Here is a 27,919-nt window from a genome sequence, read left to right as displayed (position 1 = left end):
TCTGCTTTAACACTCTTCCCTATATAATAAAATTCAGGTACATCTAATTCAAATTGTCTATAAATTAAATTCTAATTAATGAAAATTACAGTTATTGTAATGCTTTATAACTTAACTGTTAATGCAATATCAGAAGGTGGTTGTAAGAAAATCTAATCTAGGAAATAATACCTGGTATAGACTGTGGGGATAAATTAGTAAAATTGATGCTTTAAAATTGTGAATCATGAAGTTACCATTATTTTTATTGACATTATTGTGATTTGATTAAGGGAAATGTTTGATTATGCCAGAAGAGTGACAAGCGCTTACTTGAATTAGATTCAATACAAAAATGAGGCAGTTATAGTTTAATTAAGTGTATGGAGCTGGTTAAATTCGTTGAAGATTAATTTTTAACCTGTTTTGTTTGTTAAATGAGTTCATTCTGGAATGCAGATTTCTGTTTAAAAAAAAAAGACCAAAATTAATCTGCTAAATGAGAAAGTAAATTGTTTCATGAATGGAAACTTTTTAAATATTTAAAATATCATTTAAATAATTTCAGCTATTATTCAAAAATAATAATCAATTCCTAGAGACCATGCATCACATTTACTAGAGGAAGGGTTGAATAAAACACAAACAACTGTGATGTTTTAGATATAAAAGTATACCCTTATTTATGACAAGAAGAAATTCATAATGAAAGGGAAAAAAGCATCAGTGCTATTGTTCACAAAATGTATTCTCTAGCACTTCCCAGAGCTTCTAAAAGGAGCTTCCAAAGAAATATAAACTGTAATCTGGTGATTACTTAAATAGAAACCATTTCAGCTACTTTGGAGTCATTATTCGGGGTACATAACGTTAAAAGTCCTTCAAATTAATTTGCACATTTCAGAAAGACTAAGCTACCAGACTAAGTTACGACTGACTAATGCAAAACAAATTTGAGACCTCAGTATCACAGTAAACATTTCTACTTATTTGAAAAGATTTATTATCAGATAGTTATTGGGTTCTAAATAGCTATTAATTACCTTAATTGCATACTCCTTTTAAAGTGTGATTCATGTAGTGTAAAAAACACAATACCTGAATGGCTCTTTGCTCTGAGGATGAGATTAAACAGCAGGATTCCGGTATGAAAGCATACATGGAATGCATCTGAAATAGGGAGTTTCTTTGAGGAGCTTTGACAAATAATTCTGGTTCTGGGAAACACTAATTAACAAGTCATCAAAGGGGTATGAAGAAGAGGTAGGATTAAGAGTAGAGAACAGAGCAGAGAGGGAATAAAACTGGGTGGAGTTGTACAGTTGTGTCATAAGGTAATAGTTGTTTTTTTAAAGGAACTTCTCTACCTAAAAATAATCTGGTTCTAGAGGGATCAAAACAAAAAGATTCTCATATTCATAGGAATATCTAATGTGCCAAATATATCCCCTGATTATAAACTCCTCTGTTTTACAAGTTTCATTTTAGGTGATGCAGAATATGAAAGATTGAGGGAACTGCTTAAGCTACTTTGAAATCAGATTTTCTTTAAAGATTTTATTTATTTATTTGAGAGAGAGAGAATGAGCATGAGCAGGGGAGGAAGGGGAGAAGGAGATAGAAGAGCAGGCTCCCGCTGAGCAGGGGTCCCAATACAGGGCTCCATCCCAGGACCCAAGGATCATGGCCTGAGCTGAAGGCAGGCATTTAGCTGTCTGAGCCACCCAAGTGCCCCTGAAATCAGAATTTTATGAGTGCTTCTTAAAGCTCTTCCTCCAAATCAGCAATTTCATGACATCATGTCTTTTAAAATATGAATGATAAATAACTAGTGTCCAAACTTTATACAGATTAGACTGAGGGTAATTATAAGATCTAATTATAACTCTAGACCACTCCATTTGGGTGATGCCAAGTCACCATATTTTCTGATTATTTTTCACCTAATTAATTGGCTTTGATGATGAAACTTACCTCTTAATTTATGTGACACAAATAATCCATGTTTATTGTAAAAACATTAGAAAATATAGTTAAGAAAAGAGTAAACAAAAAAGAAAACTCTACCTATAATCTTATAACATAACTGCGGTTATGGGATAACTGAGGTTGGCATCATGGTATTTCCTCTCACATTTAATTAAAACTTACAAATGGTTATATTATATATATATATATATTTGTTTATAAATCTATATATGTCTGTATACATGATATGATTATAGTCAAAACTACAATCAGACCACACCCAGTATTTTATAACCTGCTTTAGATAAATAAAAAGAGCAAATCAATTTCTCTTCAGAGAAACCATGAATCTCTGAAGTGAATCTTGCTCACTGCAATATCCCCAGAAGCTAACACAGTACTCAAATATGATTTGTTTAATGAATGAGCGTTAGGATCTACCCTCTTTGAGATGTTTAAGGCTTCTATGCTTCATGTTGAAATAAGGACCTGTTCATAAATTATGTATTATGTTGTATGAGTTGAAGGAGAGCCAGGTAAATTAGGCATGTCTATCATCTGATTCGAACCATTTTTTTCCTTTTATAGGTATGGCATATCCTCCCAGAGAAGATCTTGGTCAGCATGGATGGTGATCTTCATTTTTCTTGGAGTGACAGCAATCTTGGGAATAACTATTGGTCTTCTTGTTCATTTTCTGGCAGTTGGTCAGTATTGCCTATTGTTCATTTTCACCTTGCTACTAAATCTCCTTTTATTTTTAGAAGTTGATAAGAAACAACATGAATATTAAATTTTTTCATGGAAAATTTCTCATCTATATACTGTTATTTCAGTGTAATAATTCTCTATTATTTAATACCAAGGCTTATAAATTTTTTTGAATCAAATGCCTCCTTGAGCCACTCTGTAATATATTACCAACTATGAGAGTATGGACAAAACAGAAAATTTCAATATTTTGAGGCCAAAATGCATTGTCAATAAAGGAGCTTATGCAATAGGTTAGTAGTTGAATTGTTATATCTTTTAGTAAATATATCTAAAAATTTGGAAATCCCTACTCTTCTTGGCTCAGTTCTGGTTATTGAGATATAATTGCTAAATAGCAATGGATAATCCACAAATGTGTCATCTTTTTTAAAAATTTAGTTCAATTTAATTAATAACATACAGTGTATTATTAGTTTCAGAGATAGTTTAGTGATTCATCAGTTGCATATAACACCCAGTGCGCATTACATCAAGGGCCTTTCTTAATGGCATTACCCAGTAACTCCACTCCCCACCCACTTCCCCTCCAGCAACCCACAGTTTGTTTCCTATAGTTAAGAGACTGTTATGGCTTTTCTCTCTCTGTTTTTGTCTTATTTTCTCTTTCCTTCCCCTATGTTCATCTGTTGTATTTCTTAAACTATACATATGAGTGAAATCATATCATATTTATCTTTCTCTGACTTAACTTATTTTGCTGAGCATAATACCGTCTAATTCCATCCATGTCATTGCAAATGGCAAGATTTAATTCTTCTTTTGATGGCTGAAATACCTATATCTATATCTATATCTATACATCTCACCTCTTATTTATGCATTCGTTTGTCGATGGGCATCTGAGTGTTTCCATATTTTGGCTATCATGGACATTGCCGCATAAATTTTGGGGTGCATGTGCCCCTATGAATCACTATGTTTGTATCCTTTGGATGAATACCCAATAGTGCAATTGCTGGTTCATAGGGTAGCTCTATTTTCAACTTTTTGAGAAATCTCCATACTGTCTTCCAGAGTGGCTGCACCAGTTTGCATTCTCACCAACAGTGAAAGAGGGTTCCCCTTTCTCTGCAACCTCGCCAACATCTGTTGTTTCCTGAGTTGTTAATTATAGCTGTTCTGACCAGTGTGAGGCAGTATCTCATTGTAATTTTGATTTGTATTTCTCTGATGCCAAATGATGCTGAGCATTTGTTCATGTGTCTGTTGGCCATTTGGATGTCTTCTTTGGAGAAATGCCTGTTCATGTCTTCTGTCCATTTCTTGACTGGATTTTTCGGGTTTTGGGTGTTGAGTTTGATAAATTCTTTAAAGATTTTGGATACTAGCCCTTTATCTGATAAGACACTTGCAAACATCTCCCATTCTATAGGTTGCCTTTTAGTTTTGGTGACTATTTCCTTTGCTGTGCAAAAGCTTTTTATCTCTATGAGGTCCCAATAGGTCATTTTTGCTTTTATTTCCATTGCCTTTGAAGACACCTCTAACAAGAAGTTGCTGCAGCTGAGGTAAAAGAGGCTGCTCTCCTATAGGATTTTGTTGGATTCCTGTCTCACATTTAGGTCTTTCATCCACAAAAATGTCTCATCTAATGGTAGATAGTAGAAGTGACTGTATGTTTTTATAAATTTGAACTTATCTCAAAAATCTTTGTTAACACCACATTCAGAAATCTTGGTATTCCAATTTATTTTTACCTTTTAAAAAAATAAAACCTTAAATTCGTGAAGTTATTTAATATTTTCAAAGAAATTTGACATCCATTATTCCACTTGATCCTCAAGATAATTCTTTGAGCTAGGGAGGGTAGGTTTTACTACTACCACTGTTTTCACATGCAAAAAATCAAGATTGAGAAAAGAAAAGTGCTTATTATTATAGGCTTTTAAGTGTCATAGATGAACATAAACCCAGACCTTAACATTCAAGTGTATTATTCTACTTTATCATAAGTTTTTCTGTTTTGTTTCTCTGAAACATATTACCCTATACAGTAATGAAGCATAGGATGCATTTTCCTAATACAAATTCCAGCTTTTTCTTCAACCTGGACTCTCCTTTGTTTTCCCTAACCATCTTTTTTTTTTTTTTTTTTTTTTTTGAAGATGTATTTATTTGAGAGAGAGAGCGAGAGAGCACATTGGGGGAAGGACCGAGGGTGAGAGTCTTCAAGAAGACTCTCCACTGAGCACAGAGCCCTAGGTAGGGCTTGATCTCACCACCCATTAGATCATGATCTGAGCCAAAACTAAGAGTTGGATGCTTAACAAACTGAGCCACCCGGGTGCCTTATGTTTTCCTCTAACCATCTTGGTTTCAAACTTCAAAACTTGTCCTTCAGATGCGTAAGGTATGCATACAGTCTCTTGCCTGCTATGTTGACCCCTGAACTCTCTGTAGTCTGGATCCTTCTGTCCTCTGTTTGATTCTGCTCATTAATAAATAACGTTCATTATATAATTTCCCCTTAAGGAAATTTGCTCCAAGTTTACCAAATCAAGCCCTGTGAAGAAGCCTAGTAGCTTAATTAGTTATCCTTCCAAAATATAATTTATATTTTAATAAGTCCCTTCTTCTGGAGAAACAATGCATTCATGGACTAGAGTGGTACAAAAGGGAGACCTGCAGACATCCTGGCTCAAGCAGGACATGTGTGGGATGAAAATTTGCCCTTGACTTTCTCTACATGGTTAACCACCTACAATTTCAAATACAAGGCTAGATGGGCTTATGTTACCTGTAATTAAGTTAATTGAACTGGGCTCCTTGTGCAATAAAAATACACATTCAAAACTCTTGTAAAGGTCATCTGGAGTCAGTCTGAAAGATCGATTTGCTGTAGGATTCTGAATTAGGAACGATATAATTTAATACTAAGAGCAACTTGAGTTGGATGACACCTAGAATAATCTCTCATTCAAGTTGTATGAAATTAGTTTCTCTGTCTGAATATGTCTATTGTTTTTAAGACATTATTTTTTACTTTCTTCTTCTTGGATTAACTCAGATTAATATTCCACAAGGATCATTATTCTAGAAATGACTGGTTCAGCTCTTCCTTAACTATTTTATTTAACAAAACTATTTCCAAAAGCTTACACAGACATTTATAAACAATTGCTAAATCCTTCAGATAGTTTATCTAGTAGTTCTAAGCCCTGGCTTCCTCTCAGAATCACCTGTGGAGCTCTTCCAAAGAAGTGTCCATTCCTTTAGGTTTTCTGATTCAGTGAAACTGGGGCAGGGCCCACCCATGTATGCCTTTTAGAAGCTCTGTAGTTATTCTAATAAATAGATAGTGTCTAAAGCAATGTTTTATAAAGGTAGTAAAATATATTTCTATCTTAAAATATAGATTTTATTATAAACCTTGGGATATGGACAGATTACTATCTAAATACTAATCATTTCTATGTCTGTAAAATTATTTTAATTATGATTATGATTTTATATTATGATTGTGTTTTAATTATGATTATGATTTTATAGACCACAGTGTAGGGTACAGATAGATTCCCATTCCATTTATCTAAGTAATTGTATTATTCAGCTCAAGCTGCCATAACAGAATACCACAGACTAGGTGTCTTGAAACAACAAATATTTATTTTCTCACAGTTTGGGGGCTGGAAGTCCAAGATCAGAGTGCCAGCAGGGTTACTATAGCTTCACATGCCCTTTTTTTTCTGCGGTATATGGGGTTGGGGGGTAATTTCCAGGAGAGAGGAAGAAGGATTATTCTCTACATCTCTTCTTATAAGGCTATCAGTTCTATTAGTTTCTGATTTAACCTAATGACCTGATTTATGATCTGATTTAACCTTAATTACCTTGTTAAAGGCTATATCTCTAAATATATTCACACGGGGGTTAGAGCTTCAACATATGAATTCTAGGGGGACAATTCAGTTTATAAAAATAAGCAAGGGAAAATAAACTTAAAAATTGTACCTCAAATCAATCTGATTTTCCAGTAATATAACTACACATATCTAAACATCATGGTTTCTTTAAATATGGGCATAATATGTATGACTTTTGACAAATTAATCTGCCTACTTGGGACATTTGGGTGGTTCAGTTGGTTATGCATCTGCCTTCAGCTCAGGTCATGATCTCAGGAGCCTGCTTCTCCCTCTCACTCTGCCCCTCCCCCCACTTGTGCAAGTGCACACACTCTCTCTCTCACTCTCACACACACACACACACACCCATATTCTCTCTCCCTCAAATAAATAAATAATATCTATATGATAAAATAAAATAGTTTCCTAAAAAAAAGAAATCTGCCTTTCTGTAAATACCCAAGTTCAGCATACCGGCTGTAACACAAAATTAGCAGATTCTAGTTGTTTGCTCTTCTATTTGATGATAGACTTCATAGATCAAAAGCATGAAATGCTAAGAAAGAGGATCCTGAAGTTTATTTTTGCAATTTAGTCTTTGTGATTAATGAAAAAATGTCCAGAAGGCTAAAGTGATATACCAACATGCACACTCAATTGGTGGGAGGGTTTAAACTAGCTCCTCTAACTTCTCATGCATTATTCTTTTCGAAAGACTTTAGGTAACTTCTTAGAACCTAGCATTTGATTTTCATACATACCACTTGCCATGAGGAAAAATATAGGAGATGATTGGAAGATAAGAAACTAGCTTTTTTATTTTATTCTCTTATTTTTTTATTTTTTATTTTATTATGTTATGTTCATCAGCATACAGTACATCATTAGTTTTTGATGTAGTGTTCCAAGAGTCATTGTTTACATATAACACCCAGTGCTCCATGCAATATGTGCCCTCCTTAATACCCATCACTGGGCCAACCCATTCCCCACTCCCTTCCCTTCTAAAACCCTTACTTTGTTTCTCAGAGTACACAGTCTCTCATATCTTAGATTGAAATGATATTCCTGACTTCCAGGATAATAAATTATTTCAGCTCAGAGATCATACTTTTAAAGCCTATCATTAGCATTCCTTAGAGATTATGTGGTACTTTTTTTTTTTTTTAAGATTTTATTTCATGGAGAGAGAGATTGTGCGAGAACACAAGCAGGGGGAAGAGCAAACAGAAGGAGAAGGAAAAAGCAGACTCCCCACTGAGCAGGGAGCAGGGCTCCATCTCAGAACCCTGGGATTAGGACCCAAGCCAAAGGCAGCCACTTAACTGACTGAGCCATCTAGGTCCCCTGCTACTTTTTTTTTTTTTTTTAAGATTTTACTTATTTATTTGACAAACAGAGATCACAAGTAGGCAGAGAAGCAGGCAGAGAGGGGAGGAAGTAGGCTCCCTGCTGAGCAGAGAGCCCGATGCGGGGCTCGATCCTAGGACCCTGGGATCATGACCTGAGCCGAAGGCAGAGGTTTTAACCCACTGAGCCACCCAGGTGCCCCTCCCGTGCTACTTTTTAAAATGGATCAAAAGTACTGTTGATCTCAAAATATATGAACGGCTAATTGCTTAACCAACACAGGATACTATTTTATGTTAGTTCCAATTTTTATTTATCTTATTTTTAAAATTTTTTTATTTTAATTCAGTTCAGTTAATCAGAGGTACAAGTCTGTGATTCATCAGTCTTATATAATACCTAGTGCTCATTATATCACCTGCCCTCCTTAATGTTCATCACCCAGTTACCCCATCCTCCCACCTCCCTTCCCTCCAGCAACCTTCAGTTTGTTTCTTATGATTAAGTGTCTCTTATGCTGTGTCTCCTTCTCTGGTTTCATCTTGTTTTATTTTTTCCTCTCTTCCCCTAAGATCCTTTGTTTTGTTTCTTAAATTCCACATATCAGTGAGATCACTTGATAATTGTCTTTCTCTGATTGACTTATTTTGCTTATGATAATACCCTCTAGTTCCATTCACATCCTTGCAAATGGCTTTTTCCTATTTTTAGAAGTACATGCATGATGTGGAAGAACTACCTCTAGGCTTGTCCTGTTTTAAATTGTAGTAGCCTAATATATTAGATAAAGCCATTTACATTCAGGGACCAGAAGGAATGGAGAATGTGAGACCTTGTGATGTTCACCAAACACCAGCCACCATATACTGGAGGGAAGTAGAAGGGCAGTGGGAATTCCTCAAGGAATGACTACAAGGAATAGAAAGCAGGATGATAGGCAATGAGGCAGAAGAAAAATTATAAGATGGTGTAGATCATCCAGAAAGTGAAGGGGAATGTTTGTAATATTTCCTGTATCAGAAGTGCTTAGAAAGAGTAATTGGGTAATCACTAGGATGAGAATTTAGATTGCATATGAAAAGTGGGTTTCATCTCTAGTGCACACTCAGGTGGATTGTTAGTGACTGCCTGGATTGCTGTTTTGAGGTGGATCCTGAGGATATTCCTGGCTTTAACAGGGCAGTAACATCTATTATCATATGAAGAAAGGAGTATCACTTCATGAAAGCTGGGTAGTTGCTATTTCTAGAATGAGTGGATATTCACTCCCTTTCATTGCTTTCCACTTTCTTTCTCCCTCCCCCCGATTATTTAAAAATCTGGGTCAAATGTTAATTTCAAGACAAAGATATGGAGGGATTTGAGGGTATCTGTTATTTTATTTTATTTTTAAGATTTTATTTATTTATTTGACAGAGAGATAGATCACAAATAGGCAGAGTAGCAGGCAGAGAGAAGGAGAAGCAGGCTCCCCACTGAGCAGAGAGCCCGATGCAGGGCTCGATCCCAGGACCATAGGACCATGACCCAAGCTGAAGGCAGAGGCTTTAACCACTGAGCCACCCAGGTGCCCTGGGTATCTGTTATTTTAAAATTCTTTGAGTATTTCTTTGTTTCACAGGAAAAATTTTCTATTACCAAGGTGATTTTCATATTTCTGGAGTTACATACAATGATAGTTGTGAAAATGGAGCTTCGCAAGCTAGCACGGATCTGAGCAAAAATATAGAGACTAAGGTAAGTCAGAGATTTCTTTTAATAATTTCATAATAATTTGATTGAAACCGATATGGTGGTCACTTTGTTTCTTTCTCTTGACAGATGGCGGAGGCTTTTCAAAATTCTAGTATATATAAAGAATATATCAACTCTCAGGTCATCAAAATTCTGTAAGTGCAAATTCAATCAGGATCTTATGGAAAGGAAGGTAGATGATGTGTCACATCAGCTATGGTTTTAAATAAGAACAATAGAAAAAATAGAAAGAGAGAGAGATGGAAAGAAAAGAAAGAAAGAAAGAAAGAAAGAAAGAAAGAAAGAAAGAAACGAAGAAAAGAAAGAAAGAAAGACTCATAAATTAAAATGTCATTGCAATTAAATTTCTGTTCAGAATAGGAACTGTTCTGTACAAATATGTAATCCCCACACTTGAAGGGTAATTGTAAGGCTATTGGTAGCAGCCAGTCCTAACTGACTGCTATGATTAAAGATAATTGTAACTCTGTGAAAAAAAGAGTCCCATCTGATTGTTTTGCTACTAACCTACTAGCCTCCTCTTCTCCCATTCACATCAATCTGGCCATACCTTTCCTAAAATAATCTTCTTTTGGTCTCTTTAGTAATCACTATCATTATAATGGCTGTGAAGCAAAGTGAATTTTAGTATCATTTAAGATAAAAATTGTCTAAATAGGACTTTGAAGTATGTTTGAGTATGCTGATGGTCAAGAGGGATTCAGGGAGGAGGGTATCATGGAGCACAGGGGATAAGTGATAAAGCAAGAGGATACTTATAATTTGATAATTGCCAATATCCATTCTGGGGAAATTCTGAACTTCCAAAACAAAAAAAAACAAAAAAAAAAATCCAGCTGACCAGAAAACCAATCAACTAACCTACTTACAAGCAAAAACTTTCTATTGAAAATAGAAGTGGTGGGTATTTTTAAAAATTGTGACTTGTGGGGCGCCTGGGTGGCTCAGTGGGTTAAGCCGCTGCCTTCGGCTCAGGTCATGATCTCAGGGTCCTGGGATCGAGTCCCGCATCGGGCTCTCTGCTCAGCAGGGAGCCTGCTTCCCTCTCTCTCTCTCTGCCTGCCTCTCTGCCTACTTGTGATCTCTCTCTGTCAAATAAATAAATAAAATCTTAAAAAAAAAAAAAAAATTGTGACTTGTTTTGAAAGTCTCCCCAAATGAATTAATCTCCTTTTCTAATTAATAAAAAGAATGTAATGAATATATAGATAGTGGGTATTCTCTTTATGCTTTAGAGTTATTTTTCTGAGCTTTCTCATTGTACAGCTATATTGACATAGAAATGTATAAGAAATTATAGGGAGAAGCTTAGTACCGGCTCCTGAATATATGTTAGGAGTTATCTTTCAAATGCTTCCTGGTCCTGCATTTATCTCTTTTTCTAAAGTTATTAGAAAATATCTGCACAAGGACATGTTTTTTACTGTTTAAGAAAATCTTAAAGCAATCATTTGTTGACCAATACTCCATTTCTCACATGTGTTTGAAATACTCTGATTTCTAGTTTGTAATTCTCATCTTCCATGACCAATACCTGTGAACCAGTCAGAAGGTTTTTAGAGACCCTTACCCTTTATACATACTGAGACAATATCTGTGTATTGTTCTTTAGTATATGTAAAGGAAATATGACAAAATATAGGAAATTCAATGTGTTCACAAAATGTTTACAAAAATCAAGAAACAGCAAACTAGAACATTTCTGTTTTTTCTAGTCCTGATTCCAATGGCTCAAGTGTACAGTTCCAGCTGACATTCAAATTGCCTCCAGCAAAGAGGGATAGCATGAAGACTGAAATTGAATCTATCTTTCATCAGATATTGAAAGACAACATGGCATTCTGGAATGCAGTCCCTACTTCCATGAGACTCATAGGTGTTTCACTTATTTTCATTATTTTCTGTTACTTGGGTTTTTGGGCTCTTTGAAAAAAAAAGTGCTAGGAAAAAAATGAACCAGAAGTTTCAGGAATTTGCTTTGGGAAGAAAAATATACTTCTTAAATTCTGGTACTCCTACCAATGAGTTGGCATGAAAGGGGCAGCGCAATAAAAATATTTGAAGAGTGATAAGAAGGAGGGCTAAAGTGTGGGCATATACTTGAGCTTGGAAGGTTTCACGTTTTTGTATGAAAAAGGAAGTGAGGGACCCTAATTGAAGCATTATTCCTCCCCTCTACTCTTGTCAGGATCTCATTATAGGAAACAGATTTAGGGCCTACTTGATCATTTAGTGTGGAGACTGCTGCATAAGAAGGAAGTTGGAGATAGGGATTTCTCACTGAAAGAATGGGAATGATACTAACAGAATGATACTAACAGAAAAAAATTGTCTAGAATAATTGTCTAGAATAATTGTCTAGAAAACAAGGGAACAAAATGATTTTGCCGCAGTGCATGTAGAAAGTGAAGTCTGTAAAGATCTTGAAGATCCTGCAAACCTCTTGAATCTCTCATTTGGATGGTTAAAGGCCTATTAGGTAATAAGCATGTATTTCAGAGCTCAGTTTTGTGGTTTTCCAGACTGAGAGTTGATCCTGGTGTACTTGAAGTCTATCAAGGCTGACAACTTCCAGTTATAACTCCTTTGCCTCACAATACTTGTCACCAGTGGACCAAGTGAATTTGAGCTAGAGCTTCTCAAAAGAACAACACAACTGCTCTGTGGGTAGCTGTTGGGAAGGAAGGCTGCCCCTCTATGCCCTAGGAGTTTAGTCATCACTTGTTGGTGGGTCTTCTTGTAGTTCCCTGCTCTTTCTTTTTTTTCTAAAGTCTTTTCCTAGGAGCACCTGGGTGGTTCAGTCAGTTAAGAATCTGATCTTGGTTTTGGCTTAGGTCATGGTCTCAGGGTTGTGAGATCAAGCCCTTCATGAGGCTCCATGTTCAGCAGGGAGTTAGCTTGAGATCCTCCTCCTCTCCCTCTGACCCTCCCCCTGCTTACACTGTTTCTCTCCCTCTCTAATAAATGGGTGAATCTTTTAAAAAATATAATAATAAAAATAAAGAGTTAAGTCTCTTCCTAATAGAAAAGAGACTTGAATTTAAGTTAAATTCACAAAATTTCATAATTCAGTCACAGAAATGAGATGACTCTAAGAGGATAGGCCCAATGAAATAAAATTTTAATTAGAATTTTTCTCTTTATAGATAACTCTGAGCATTTTCAGAGAGATGAGAATTATCATAAGGAAAAAAATCCAAAGGTAATTAATTCCCAGTCCCTCTTTAAGTGAGAATGTCAGCTTCTCACCTCAGTAAATATTTTGCTACAACTATAACAAAATTGAGAGCTCTGTTTTTTATTTCCTTTTCCCCTGTCCTATACTACTTGGTAGATACCTGTAGAGATGGTCAAAATATAAAAAGTAGGAGGGAGAAGGGTTGTTAACTGATATGTGAACTAGTCTGAATAGTTAAAGGTTGAGTATAATTGGGCTAAGAAGGTAGCATGTATGTTCCTAGATTGAAGATAATTGCTTGATTATATTTTATTAATTTTATGTTTTATTTTAATTTCAGAAATCAGCAAGGCTAATGTTGAAATACTTACCAACAACTGTAAGTTTAGAAACTATAAAAAATTTAACATTCACAAATATTTCCCTATCATTATTCTAAAAAGTGTCTTGAAATATATCATTAAATAATCCATTAAGTAATCTTTCTAAATTATTGGATATACCAGATATATATCCGGAATTTCTTTTGAAAAACACTGGCCTTTGAATTTTAACATTTGTAAGGAGTTGTCCAAAGGATGAAATGAGAATTGATTTCAAAGAATGTAATCATGAGTGAAAAATATAATGTCTGAATAAGTTAAAATAAAAAAGACTAAAGGGAAAAAAGACAACTTAGGATAATAAGAAAATATAAAAGTAGGCTATATCAAATACATTTATTTTAAGATAAAAAATAGTTCTGAAATCTTTTAAACGAATTCTTTTTAGAGTATCATGTTGCACACAAGATACATCCATGCATTCATTCACTCAAAGGTGTATCTATTATCTACATGGGACTTTATAGATAGTGCTTCATATGCTGTACGAAATACAGACATAATGAAATAAAGTCTCCACCTTCAAGAAATTTGCAGTCTAGTGGGAGAGATGAGAATCATATCAAATAGATAAAATAAAAGTCATCAAAAGATGCTCAAGAGTGAAAAAGGTATAAGTAAAAGTCACCTAAACCAAGATGTAGTCAGGTACCATGATCCCAGTACATTCTAGGAAAGACACAGCATTGCTTAGTAGCTGCTCGACAATCACTGAAGGGTTTCAAGTAATGCTTTAAGATGTGTTTCTTGTCAAGAATAATCAAAAAGGGGCACCTGAGTGGCTCACTGGGGGACCTGGGTGGCTCAGTGGGTTAAGCCTCTGCCTTCAGCTCAGATCATGATCTCAGGGTCCTGGGATCGAGTCCCACATCGGGCTCTCTGCTCAGTGGGAAGCCTGCTTCTCCCTCTCTCTGCCTGCCTCTCTGTCTACTTGTGATCTCTCTCTCTGTCAAATAAACAAATAAAATTTAAAAAAAAAATATTCTCTTAAAAAAAAAGGAATAATCAAAGATAGCTGCTCCTATGTAAATAAATCCTTTCTTTAGGTTGTGGAAGATCATCCAACAGTATCATACCAGGCAACCGAATTGTGAATGGGAAAAACGCCCTGGTGGGGGCATGGCCATGGCAAGCCAGCATGCAATGGAAAGGTCAACATCATTGTGGGGCATCTCTGATCAGCAGCCGGTGGCTGTTATCTGCAGCTCACTGCTTTGCTAAGTAAGTGCAAAATTCCAACTAACTGTAGGATTCTGGGTGCAGGCCTATTTGGGTCATCTGTGGGGACTGACCTAAATGTGTGAACATCCACCAAAGCCAAATGAAATGTATAATTACCTGCATACCTGAAGGGCAGCAGAAGCATTTAAATTTGTCAAAGAGGAGGGGTGCATGGGTGGCAGAGTTGGTTGAGCAGCCAACTCTTGATTTCTGCTCAGGTTGTGATCTCAGGGTGGGGTGGGAGCTTGTATCAAGCTCCACGCTCAGCACAGAGTCTACTTACATTTCTCTCTCCCTCTCCTTCTACCCACCCCCACGCTTGTGCACGTTCACTCTCTCTCTCTAAAATAAATAAATAAAGCTTTAAAAAAATTAATTTGTCAGAGAGGAAAAGGTGATAGAAGTAATTCACATTTTGAGAATAGCTACTTAGGCCTGACATTCAGTGCTTTATTTACATTTACATTTTATTTAATCATAACAATAATTCTGTATGGAAGGTATAATTTAATCTATTTAAAGGTGAGGAAACTAGGTCTGAATGAAATGGTGATGTAACTTGGCAAAGTTCATACAGTTATTAAATTAACAGAAATTGAATGTGATGCCAGGTATGTCTGATTCCAGTTACTACATGCTTATTTGCCTTGTCCTCCAGGTGGTTACTACCTAGTCGAAAATATTTAAATGTGATATACTAAAGGTATTAATCAGCATAGTGTAGTAGATTCCACAGTTACAACAAGACAATAAGTTCTGTGAAAATATGATGAAGAGGGTGATCATAACCAGCTAAGGGATGAAGAGGTAAGATTAACCTGGACCCTATAGATAAAAGAGTTGATTGATGGGTTAGGTAGATGGGAAAGAACAATACGCCTTTTGGATCTGGAAAACCACCTTCTTCAGATGTGTTGAGGTGGAACAACACAGGTTGTATTCCGTAGATAGCAAACAAAAAGAACAATTTGAAGTAGAGAAGGTTTGTTAAAAGAAACATTAGAAAATACACCCTGGAAAATTTGTTGTATTGATTGGGCACATTTCTAATTGACCAGTTGCTTACTGCCTGAGAAAGTCTCTGTAAAGCTTGGTTGCAGGGTCTGTCTCTGAAGCAATTTTCAAAAAGTAGTCGATCCACAGGAGACCCCCCAGGGGACTTGTTCAAAGGATGGGTCCTTCAGCATCACACCAGACCTCTTAAATATAGACCTCAGGAGATGGACCCTGAATTGATTCTAAGGGAGCAGAGTTTAAGAATCACGTAGAGTGTGGGCAGTCACCGAAAGTTTCAGAACGCGAGAAGGATTGAAGAGTGTTACCACGACATCACGTTTTTGAAAATTAAAAACAAAACAAAACGAAAACAAAAACAGCAACTGATATTTTGAGGGAAGATGAGGAAAATTAAACAGGAAGTTAGGTCTTAAATTGAGAAAGAGTTTCAGGGAAGAACTGGAGAAATAATCAGAAAATTTAAATTAGAAGCCAAAATGCACTTAATAATAGGGTGATTGGGTAATAACAAATGACAATTTTTTATGTACAAAGATGTCCAGAGCCTGCCACAGGCTCTTGGAACCCAGGGTGTTTGGCAATAAGAGTGATTCTGGGCCCTGTCCACTGAGGCTGCTCATATGACTCCTACCTAAGTCAAATGCTCAGAAACTGGGTGGGGTTTTAGTAGCAGAAGACATCGGTGGCTCTAGCTAGGAGGATTTGCAGAAATCTGACAGATCTAATAGTCCTTAGCACTATTTTATTTGCCATATCTCTGTGTCAAAGACATCCTTAAAAATAAAAATATGGTATTTTCTTGTGTTGGCTGGGAGCCTCGTGCTTTATAGTTATGAGGTAATAACCACTATGGACACCGTGATTGTTCAAAAACTGCATGCATTTTAATTAAATTATGTCTTTCAGGAAAAATAATTCAGATGATTGGACCGTCAACTTTGGAACAGTAGTAAATAAACCATATATGACACGGAAAGTCCAAAACATTATTTTTCATGAAAATTATAGCAGCCCCGGGGTTTATAATGATATCGCCCTTGTGCAGCTTGCTGAAGAAGTCTCTTTTACAAAGTATGTTCGTAGGATTTGTCTTCCTGAAGCCAAGATGAAGCTCTCAGAAAATGCCAGTGTTGTAGTTACAGGATGGGGAACACTCTATATGAATGGTAAGTTTTTCTGTAAAAAAGCAATAGCTTCATGGGAATAATCATTTAAACAATCAATTAATCAATCACTCTCTCATACAATTAATCAGTCAGTAAATATGTCAAAAAGAAAATCAAGGGGTGGGGCCAAATTGTCTTCAATTTCTAAAATGCCTCTGGGAATAAGAATTGGAAAAGTTGGAATTATGTGTGAGGCAGCCAGCTGCAGTAAACACCAGAAAGGGACCAATCTATGCTGCGACTGGCCTGGCGCTTGCTGACCAAAAAAATCTGCTTTATTCTGTATATGTTCATTGCCTCCACAATCAAAGTTAAGATCTCCATAATACACAGAATTTATTGCCTTTAGGTCCCCTTCCAGTAATACTTCAGCAAGCCTCTGTGAAGATCATTGACAATGAAGTTTGTAACGCTCCACATGCATTATCGGGCGCAGTGACTGATAAAATGCTATGTGCTGGATTTATGTCAGGAAAAGCTGATGCTTGTCAGGTACGTGTAGACATATTAAATGATTTTCTCCCAAAGTACTAATTAAATGGAAGTTTTTGTTAACACAAAATTTTTGTGTGTGTTAATGATTTCCGTAGAGTAGATTATATTGATCCACATAATGGGTATTTATTGATCCCAGTTATGTATCTGACACCAGGCTAGATGCTGGGGATGCACTGGTGAACAAAATCCCTGCTCTCATGGAGTTTTCAGTCTAGGAGTCCATACCAAGGACAGTACTTACCTGATAATAAAATAAATTTGGCCCTGTTTTCTGGAAAATCTGCACAATAGAATGCTACCTCTTCCTTATCCAAAGGTGCAGCAGGAGGTCTAGCATGTGCACACTTCCCCCATTCTTCACACTTCATTATGCATCATTTTCTCCACACTCAAGGCTGAACTCTATATATAAAGTCTGCTCTGTCCAATCCAACCTACGGCAGCTATAGGCAATATATTTCGGTTTGTAGTTGCCCAGGGTTTTGAATAAACCCAAATTCTACAGTTCTGAGCCCAAAAGAGGGTAAACTATTTTCAGTGCCCAGGGGCTTTTGATAAATCCAGAGAAACAGTAAAAGGAAATTCTTGGATGGGGCAAGAAACATGTCTTCCTATCTTCTTCTAGAATGATTCTGGTGGACCACTAGCTTACCCGGACTCTAGAAATATCTGGCACCTTGTTGGAATAGTAAGCTGGGGTGATGGATGCGCTAAAAGGAATAAGCCGGGTGTTTACACACGAGTGACTGCTTATCGGGATTGGATTACTTCCAAGACTGGACTCTGAAAGAAAAGTAACTTTGGAATGGAATATAAAGACAACTACAGGGTATTCTTATCTGTTGCTTCAAGTCTTTCTCTTTGATTGTTGATATAAAGCCTTTTCTTACATTCAAATACATAAAGGTCTTTATAAATATTTTATTTTATCTGAAACACTATCCAGTCATTTAATTATCTATTCAGATAATATAGGAAACAGCAAGGAAAAAAAAGAAAAGATGGCCAAAATATTTTTATTAATAGCCTTGTTCTTTTTTTTGGAATTTTTAAATTTAAATTCAATTAGCCAAATTATAGTCTAGTTCTGATTTATCTTACCATTATATTCAGAATTTACCTTAATTTGTTTTTCAAAATTTAAAGAAATACACATTTTGTTAGTATGAGAACATATATGCTGGGTCTACCAAATAAATTATTTCTCATTCTGTAAATTATTATTTTGTCAGATAAATTAATAGACATTCATTTTTATTTATATGTGAGATAGTTTGTGTACCTTGTATAATCATACGATCTTGGAGTGGAGAAGGAATATGAGCTAGAATGTTTCTCAATTTATAGTAAAGGAAAGTAAAGACTAGAGAGGAAAAATTATTTGCATAAAGTCATTCTTCAGTTGTGACCCTCATGTGAACTTCCCCTGGTAGACTTTAGATCCAAAATTAGTCGGTAGTACAAAAATAATTTTTAGGTTGCAATTATTTATATGACATTTTATTCGTATCATCTTTTTGATATTTGTCTTCACTTATAGCAAAAATACTGTGAGGTCTTCGAGGGCAGGGAACTGTGTGACAGCTATTGTAATAAGTCTCTTAACAGTGCATGTACAAATAAATGTATGGAGGGCTGACTTGTAGCCTCTGCAAATTATTTACCTTTTGTAATTTCCTAAAATAAAAAAAGTAGCTAATATTTTCAAAAGCAGCTAAAATAAACTAGAAAAAAAACTCCTTCCTTCAATTGTTTGTGATGTTACTCTTTCATTCTTTCTTTATTATAAAGTATGATTCAAGTGATATGCATGATGTCAAGCCAATCCATAGCCAGGTGGGACAAGATGGTGTTTTCTCTCCCCACTCCTTTCTCAGGAAGGTCACACATATTTATTGAGCACCTAGAGTGTTCCAGGAATATCAGGTATAGACACAGTATCTTCTTTCAAAGATGCTGCATTTAGTGGACAAAGATGGGCAATAAACATACACATTAGAGGATTCTGGGTTGTGATAAATGTAATGAAGAAAACAAAAAGTAATAGGAAATAGTGGGGAAGGTGAGGGGTACTTGAGACTGGACAGTCTGAACAACTTTTCCAAGATAATAACATTTGAACTGTATCTAAACAATGAAGAGGCAAAACATACAAAACACCTGGGAGAAAGAGAAATCCTAAAGGAGCAAGCATAAGTCCTCGAGAGAAGTAAATGAGGTGGCCATGAGGGTGGAAACAAGGCAAACATGGCTGAAGCCCGGCAGGTAAGTGAGGATGGTGGAAAGGAATATATGAAGATGTGGCTGGGGATCAAGTCAAATAAGACTTTGTAAAGACCTTGGATTTTATTTTAACTGCAGTGGGGGCCCCTTGAGTTTTCTAAGCAGAGATGTGAGTGAGATGACCTAATATCACACTTTGAGAAGATTGCTTTAACTTTGATGAAGAGAATGGGCTGAAGTTGGAGTGAAGGTACATAATGAAAAGCACAAAGAAAGATTAGAAACATACTGCACTTGTCCTGGCAAGACATGAATGCATATTTACCCTTTTCCTCGGGTCAGGAGCTTAACTAGGATAACAGAAGGAATCCCTTTATAAGCCAATTGGATTTATCAAAGTAGAGGGAAAAAAAAGGCATAAGCCTTTTTAGTTTAATTCCATTGCTAAGAGATGTAAGAGGTATTACTAGCTATCTCTTCGTCTTATAGATACTTAATTCAGAAGCCAGATATCTGTGAACTTCTTTCTTTCCTCCCCAGCATTATGAGCATGGTGTCTTAGTCAGCTTAGGATGCTAAAAAATTACCATAGCCTTAGTGCCTTAAATAACATACATTTACTTTTTACAGTTCTGGGGTTAGGAAGTCCAAGATTAAGGTACCAACAGATCTGGTGTCTGGTGTAAGGGCTGCATCTCCAAAAACCATAATATCAGGGATTAGAGTTTCAACATATGAATTTTGAGGAGACACAGTCAGTCCTTAGACCACAGATCTCAGTCTGTATGGGGGGAAATCAGTTGGAACTAAATGAACCCTAGCACTGATTGGGTAGGGTTAGAGTTTTCATCTTTTTTTTTTTTTATTTTTTTAAAGATTTTATTTGTTTATTTGACAGAGAGAGATCACAAGTAGGCAGAGAAGCAGGCAGAGAGAGACAGGGAAATAGGCTCCCTGCTGAGCAGAGAGCCCAATGTGGGACTCGATCCCAGGACCCTGAGATCACGACCTGAGCCGAAAGCAGAGGCTTAACCCACTTAGCCACCCAGACGCCCTAGGCAGGCTTTTGTAAGAAATTTCTTGGTCTCTCCATGCTAGCCTGAGCTCTTTCTATACATTATCCTTTGCTTATGTTATGTAATGGAGTACATTATGTAAACTTTATGTAGGTATTCCCCATGGAATCTTATGAGTCCTTTTAAATATCCAAACTTGTGAAATCTTTGAAAATTTCAGTATTTAGAAGTGCAGCAGCAGTGAGCTGAAACTAGCTTGCACTGATGTACAAGTTTAATGTTAAATTTTCAGGAGCTATGTTAGTCATTTGTGAAACACACGACAGTCGAAAACTAAGAGTACTAAATACCCAAAACTCATCATGTCCTAGTTACTTTACATTTTACTAGTACTTTGGGTCTTGAAGTTATTTACTCTATTGTATCTGTGTGGTAAAAATAAATATATTAGAGGGGCGCCTGGGTGGCTCAGCGGGTTAAGCCTCTGCCTTCGGCTCAGGTCATGGTCTCAGGGTCCTGGGATCGAGCCCCTCATCAGGCTCTCTGCTCAGCAGGGAGCCTGTTTCCCCCTCTCTTCTCTGCCTGCTGCTCTGCCTACTTGTGATCTCTGTCTGTCAAGTGAATAAATAAAATCTTTTAAAATAAATAAATAAATAAATATATTAGAGTACTACTTCTCACCCCTTTCCAAATTAATGTTTGGTATGTAATGTGGGTAGTTCTGAATTGGCCGTGGTGTTGTTATTTACACCATAGAAACTGGCCAATGCTACATATGACCTCCGAACCCCTGGCCCTGAGACTTGATTGTTAAATACTTACTAGCATGCCACTGAATGTAACTATTCTTCATTTATGCTTTTAAAAGAAATTGTTATCAGATAGTGCAACTGAAGTACAATTTCTCTTCCTTGACATTACAACTTAGTTTTTTGGCCATTGTGTCAGATGTTTTGTTGAGTGTCTTAAGTAATGCCTGCTCATGACTGAGGTTTGATATTGGTTTGATAATAATAATAAGGTTTGATACTGGTTTTCATTTTTTTATAATTTTAATGCAAGAGAAAACTTCAAAAGAAGCTATTTTTGAAACATTTCATAGTGATATTTAAAGGACATTTCAGATTTTCAGTTTATAGTAACTAATTAAAGGATTCCAGAAAAGACAGTTATATATTATTATACTATGTTGTGTTCTCTACAGTTATTATATTTAATTATGAAAAGAAAATAATCCTGTCATGTTTTCATATGTTGTTTCTTCAAAAAATTTAATTGTCTTCATTTAAAATTTGTCATAGTTGACACTCATGGTGTGTAAAAAAACTTTATTTTCACTAAACATGGGAGTACATATTATGTAAGAATTCAATTAAATAGCCATCTCTGGTTTTATAAGCCTATGTTTATGCTTTTTAAGTCACATTCATCTCCAAAAAAGTGATTCAGCAAGGCAGGAATTACTAGCCAAGGTAATGAGAGATTGTGCCCACATTTTCCTCCCATGTCATTTGATGAATGAGAATTAAGAGGAATCAAACCAAGCCACAGTCAGAGCAGGGACAAAGTCTTAGTAATCAGGGAGAATTAGTCTAGGAGCTCCTCTCTTTCCTGCTTAACATCCTACTCAGTCCTGGTCTCAACACCCTCAGAGAATAAAACCTAAACTCTTTATTATAACTTGCAAAACCCTAAAAAGCTTGATTCGCTCTTCCTATTCCTTAATCAAGACAGAGCTCAGGTGTTACCTCCCACAAGAAGGTATTCCTGACATCCCCACACTGGTGCTCCAGATTAACCCAGGCATACACCTGGTCATAACACATTCCACAGGTTGTAAAACTTCTGTATATGCATCTAAATATCCTACTAGACCATGAACTTCTCAAAGCCTTTTTTTCCATCTCTGTATTCCTAGACCTGTGGTTGGTTCAACAGAGGTAATCATTACGTCAAAAGGAATGATGCTGAAATGCACTATTGGGATCTAGCTGTTGGAGACATCTCTTTTATTTCCCATTGTGCCCTTAAACTTCATTTGTTCTCCAATCACAACTATGAGATTTCTGAAACCTGCTATCCTGGACCTTTCCAAATGATGTACTCTTTGCCTAGAATGTCTTTCTCTGACTTTTCTTTTCCCCCCTGGTAAACTCCTTCCATTCTTTAAAAAATAGCTCACACCTTCGTGAGATTTTTATCTCCTGGGTTCTCTGGATTTGGAGCTTATTATCATTAAGCTATCATCTTATCCTGGAAAGTCCTACAAAGCCAAAAAATATAATTTATTTTTAGCCAATATTTACTTGGCCCTGACTATCTGAGAAGTTGTATTTTATTGCTAATTTTACCTTTTCCTCTACTCAGATCATATTGAGGACAGACTGATTTCACTTTAACAAGTACATTTTTAAAAAATTAATTACATAACCAATGTATTAACACATTATCTTTGTGAAAAAAAATAAACCCATTATAGATCAAGCTAAAATTGCTTTAATCACTGTTTTAAATTCTGGTCTCTATCCTTCTCCTCAGGAGAAGTCATTGATCTGTGAATTCTTCCAGATTTTTTCATCTATTTATTTAACATTTCATAAATAAACACATGGATTTAAGTACATCTATTAAAACCCAGTTTAAATGTGAAGTATTAGTTACTATTTCTTTTAAGTATTAATGAATTATATCATAATTGAATTATCATTCTGAATTTCATATTTTCACTCAATATATTTTTTTAAGATTTTATTTATTCATTTGAGATAGAAAGATACAGAGAGAAAGCATGAACAGGAGGAGAGGAAGAGGGAGAAGCCGACTCCCCACTGAGCTGGGAGCCTGATGTGGGGGTCCATCCCAGGACCTGGAGATCATGACTTGAGCCAAAGGCAGACGCTTTACCATCTGAGCCACCCAGACACCCCTTCACTCAATATTTCTTGAAGTCTTTCTATATTGATCTACAATTGTATCAGTCAGAGTTCAGATCAGGAAAGGCTTGTTAAACAGAAGTTTGAAGCAGAAAACTGCAAACTTCAAAAGTTGTCAGAGCAACTGAGGATCCAGACTCTAGGCTAAGCCTCAAGGATAATTCACAGAATACTAGAGAACTGATGCCAGAGGAAGGGACTGTAACTGGCTTTTCTGAATTTAATAGATAAGATACAGAGATCAGAAAGCACCAGCAACTTTCTGTTTTGTTGATGGTATCCTTCACTGCAAAAGCTTTTTATTTTGTTGTGATCTCAGTTTAATTTTGCTTTTTTGTTCCTTGCCTGAAGGGACATATCTAAAAAAGTATTTCTATGGCTCATGTCAAAAAAAATTACTACCTATTTCTTCTAGGAGTTTTAGGTTTCTGGTCTCACATTTAGGTTTATATCCATTTTGAGTTAATTTTGTTTATGGTGTAAGAAAGTGGTCCAGTTTCATTCTTTCTTTTGCATTGTAGCCATTCAAATTTCCCAGCACCATTTGTTGAAGAGACTGTCATTTTCCCATTGTATATTTTTGCCTCCTTTGTTGTAGATTAATTGACCATATAATCATGACTTTATTTCTGGGCTCTCCATTCTGTTCCATTGAACTATGTGGCTACTTTTGTGCCAGTACCATAATGTCTTGATTGCCACAGATTTGTAGTTTATCTCGAAATCTGGAATTGTGATACCTCCAGTCCCATTCTTTTTTCTCAAGATTGATTTGGCTTTTTAGGGTCTTCTGCATAGCAAAGGAAACCATCAACAAAACCAAAAGGCAACCTACTGAATGGGAGAAGATATTTGCAAATAATATAGTTGGTAAGGGGTTAATATCCAAAATATACAAATAGCTTATACAACTCAACACCAAAAAAACAAAGATCCAATTTAAAAATGGGCAGAGAATCTGAATAGACATTTTTCCAAGGAGGACAGACAGATGTCCAACAGACACATGAAAAGATGTTCAACTAACTAATTGCTAGGGAAATGTAAATAAAAACCACAATGAAATATCACCTTGCACCTATCAGAATGGCTAGAATCAAAAACATAAGAAATGACAAGTATTTGTGAGGATGTGGAGAAAAAGGCGCTCTCGTGCTTTGCTGGTGGGAATGCAAATTGGTGCACCTATTGTGGAAAACAGTATGGAAGTTTCTAAAAAACTTAAAAATAGAACTATCATATGATCCAATAATGCCACTACTGGGTATTTGCCCAAAGAATACAAAAACACTAATTCAAAAAGATAAATGAACTTCTGGGTTTATTGCAGCATTATTTATGATAACCAAGATATGGAAGAAACCTGTTTCCCTCCCTAGATGAATGGAAAAGGAAGAAGATATGATTTTTTAAAAAATTGAATATTACTCAGCCCCAAAAAAGAATGAGATCTTGCCATTTGCAACAACATAGACAGAGCTAGAGGGTATTACACTAAGTGAAATAAGTTAGTCAGAGAAAGAGAAATACCACACAATTCCACTCATATGTGGAATCTAAGAAACTAAATAAATAAAAAAGGACTCAAATTCAGAGAACAACTGGATGATTGCAAGAGGGCAGATGGGTGGGAAAAAGTTGAAATAGGTAAAGGGGATCAAGAGTACGCTTATCTTGATGAGTACTGAGTAATGTGTAGAATTGTTTAATCACTATATTGTATACCTGAAATTAATATGACACTGTATTTTAATTGTATTTTAACTAAAAAAAAGAAAGGAAAAATTCAGGGTAGAGGTTACTTTTGGGGGAAGGTGGGAGGTTAAGGCTGTGATAGGGTATTGGGGGAGATTTGGGCGTGACAGACAAATTTCCATTTCTTAACAGAGATAACAGATACATGTGTGTTTTCTTATACCAACTAATTAAACTCATTAATATAGAAAAAAAGGCAGGCAGGCAGTAGGAAGGGAGGAAAGAAAGAAGGAAGGAAGGAAGGGAAGAAGGAGGGAGGGAAGGAAGGAAGGAGAAGAAAAGAGCACAAGCATTGATAACATCACTGCAGCCTCCTGACACCCACAAGCTGGTCGGGTCCCTGCCTACTCTAAAATTGTTTCTTAGCTCCCAAAAATCTGAAGAATGGACAGTGAAACTCTGCTATAGGAAACATCATATATCCATGAACTTTAACCAGCATAAATCCACAAGTGGCCTCATTTCTGCCTTAGAAGGCATCTGACATGCTTCTCTCTTCTGTTTCTTTTTTTTTCTTTCTTTTACATCATTAGTTTTTGGTATAATGTTCAATGATTCATTAGTTGCGTATAACACCCAGTGCTCATCACGTCACATGCCCTCCTTAATTCCCATCACCCAGTTACCCCATTGCCCCGTCCACCTCCCCTCCAGCAATTGTCTGTTTCCAGAGTCAAGAGTCTCATATAGTTTGTCTCCCTCTCTGATTTCTTCCCCTACCATTTTTCCCTCACTTCCCCTGTTGTCCTCTGAACTATTCCTTATGTTCCATATATGAGTGAAACCATATAATCATATTTCTCTGATTAACTTATTTCACCTAGCACAATACCTTCCAGTTCCTTCCATGTTAATGTAAAATGGTAGATATTCATCTTTTTCGATGGGCTGAGTAATATTCCACTGTATATATACCACATTTTCTTCATCCATTCATCTGCTGAAGGCTTTTTATATTGCTGCTATGAACATCGGGGTGAAGGTGCCCCTTCTTTTCACTACATCTGTATCTTAGGGGTAAATATCCAGTAGTGCAATTGCTGGGTCATAGGGTGGCTCTGTTTTTAACGTCTTAAGGAACCTCAATACTATTTTCCATAGTGCATCTAGCTGATAGAACTTAAAGTGCAGCCAGAATTCTAACAGCAAAGGAGCCTGGAAGATGTTATTTTTAGTTTTCCGATCTCTGCAGCACAAAAAAGGACCTAGAATGAAACATGAGTAAGTCAAACCACCATATTTACTATATATTTACTATAACCTCATTTAACACCTGAATAACATTTCAGAATATTGATATGTCATAGTTTATTTAACCATTCCTCTACCAATTAATAATTTGTTTCCATTTTTTTTTGCTATTGCAAATTTTGTAATAAACATCCTCATATATTCCTGTTTAATTACCTATGCCAGGATACAAATCTAGGTGGATACCTAGAAGTGAAACTGTTAATTACAGGGGATATAGGTGTAAAATTAAACAGATGCTCCCTCTAAAGTTTCTGCCTTGATTCTAACTCCTACCATGAACATATGGGAGCCCATATGTTACCAAATCTTACCATCCGCAGGATATATTTAAATAGAAATCAGTACAACATAGCAGACAATTAAATCTAAAATTACTAATTTTATAATTTATAAAAGTACTAATGACAGTAAATATTAGAAACCAGAAAAAAGAGATCAAAGAAAGTGCTTTACAGGGAAAGCTTCATGAAGAAAGTGGCAATTAATTTGGACCATGAAGCATGAATGGGTAGAAATGACAAATCCTGAGAGTATTAAACAGCATGAATAAAAGCAGGGATGTAGGAAAGCACTTGCCATTTTAGACAAAGTCATCGTTAAGATAATACAACGTCCTGGATATTGTGCTGAGCAGTTGGTATACATGGCCTCAGATGATATAGCACCTAACAAGTAGGACATCTTTAGCTTGCATTTTTACCTGTAAGAAAGCTGAAGTTCAGATTATTTTATGCCCTTTGTTTCACCAAACTACCAACTTTGTTTCACCAAACTACCACGTAAATAAAAATAGATGACATCCTAAAGAGCCTTGAATATCAACCAGAGAACTTTATATTTTATTCTGAAAGCAATTGAAAGTTTTGAAGATTTTAAATAGAGAAATGTCATGAATATCTATTTTAGGAAGATGAGTTGTGCTAATTAATATTATTATAATCCATTATAATATTATAATTATAATTATGTTATAATTATAATTATATTATAATATTATAATCCATTTTATATTATTATATTATAATCCATTATATTATATATATTATATTATAATATTATATTATTATATTATATATTATATTATATATTATATTATATATGTTATAATCCATTTCTCTGTTCAACAGCCTCCTCCTCTGAGAGGACTTTCATGACCACCCTGAAGATAGCCACTCGCTACCTTCTCAACATACTGGCCAATCTCTACCCAATTACTCTGCTTCATTTTCTTTATGCCATGTCTCATATTAAATTATGCATTTACTATTTTCTTGAGTGTTTGCCTGTTTTTCTCATTAAAGTATAAACACTGGGAAGGCAGGGACTTTATTATGTTCCTTGTTGTATTTCCACTACTAGGAACAATATGTAAATCTCAGGAAGTTTACCACAAATATTTATTAAATGAATGAATGGAATGAATAGATAGTTAAAAACAAGAAAGATGGTGCTAAAGATCCAGATATTTGTATCCAAAATATCTTATTGACCTCCTGATTTTTTGTTTTTGTAAGAATTTGATGTCACCTAAAACTTAATTCATATTCATTTAGTAAAACAACTCCCTTTTTTAAAAGACTTTTTTTTTTAAAGATTGTATTTAT

At 35.7% G+C, this 27,919-nt stretch overlaps 1 protein-coding gene across 1 annotated transcript; it reads left to right on the top strand.

Annotated features, from left to right (window-relative positions):
* Positions 1-1,231: 1,231 nt before the first annotated feature.
* Positions 1,232-17,921, top strand: LOC308338377 (transmembrane protease serine 11B-like; the record flags this gene model as incomplete). Its single annotated transcript, XM_080796375.1, has 10 exons — positions 1,232-1,242; positions 2,536-2,654; positions 9,538-9,653; positions 9,738-9,805; positions 11,387-11,547; positions 13,190-13,228; positions 14,279-14,453; positions 16,377-16,636; positions 16,986-17,128; positions 17,760-17,921. The coding sequence occupies 10 exons, from the start codon at positions 1,232-1,234 to the stop codon at positions 17,919-17,921; spliced, it is 1,254 nt and encodes a 417-aa protein (XP_080652501.1).
* Between the last annotated feature and the right edge of the window lie 9,998 nt (positions 17,922-27,919).

Source organism: Martes martes (genome assembly GCF_963455335.1).
Source record: "Martes martes genome assembly, chromosome: 2".
NCBI lineage: Eukaryota > Metazoa > Chordata > Mammalia > Carnivora > Mustelidae > Martes > Martes martes.
The sequence above is the reverse complement of the archived record's forward strand: the minus strand, read 5'-3'. Positions and strand labels throughout refer to the sequence as shown.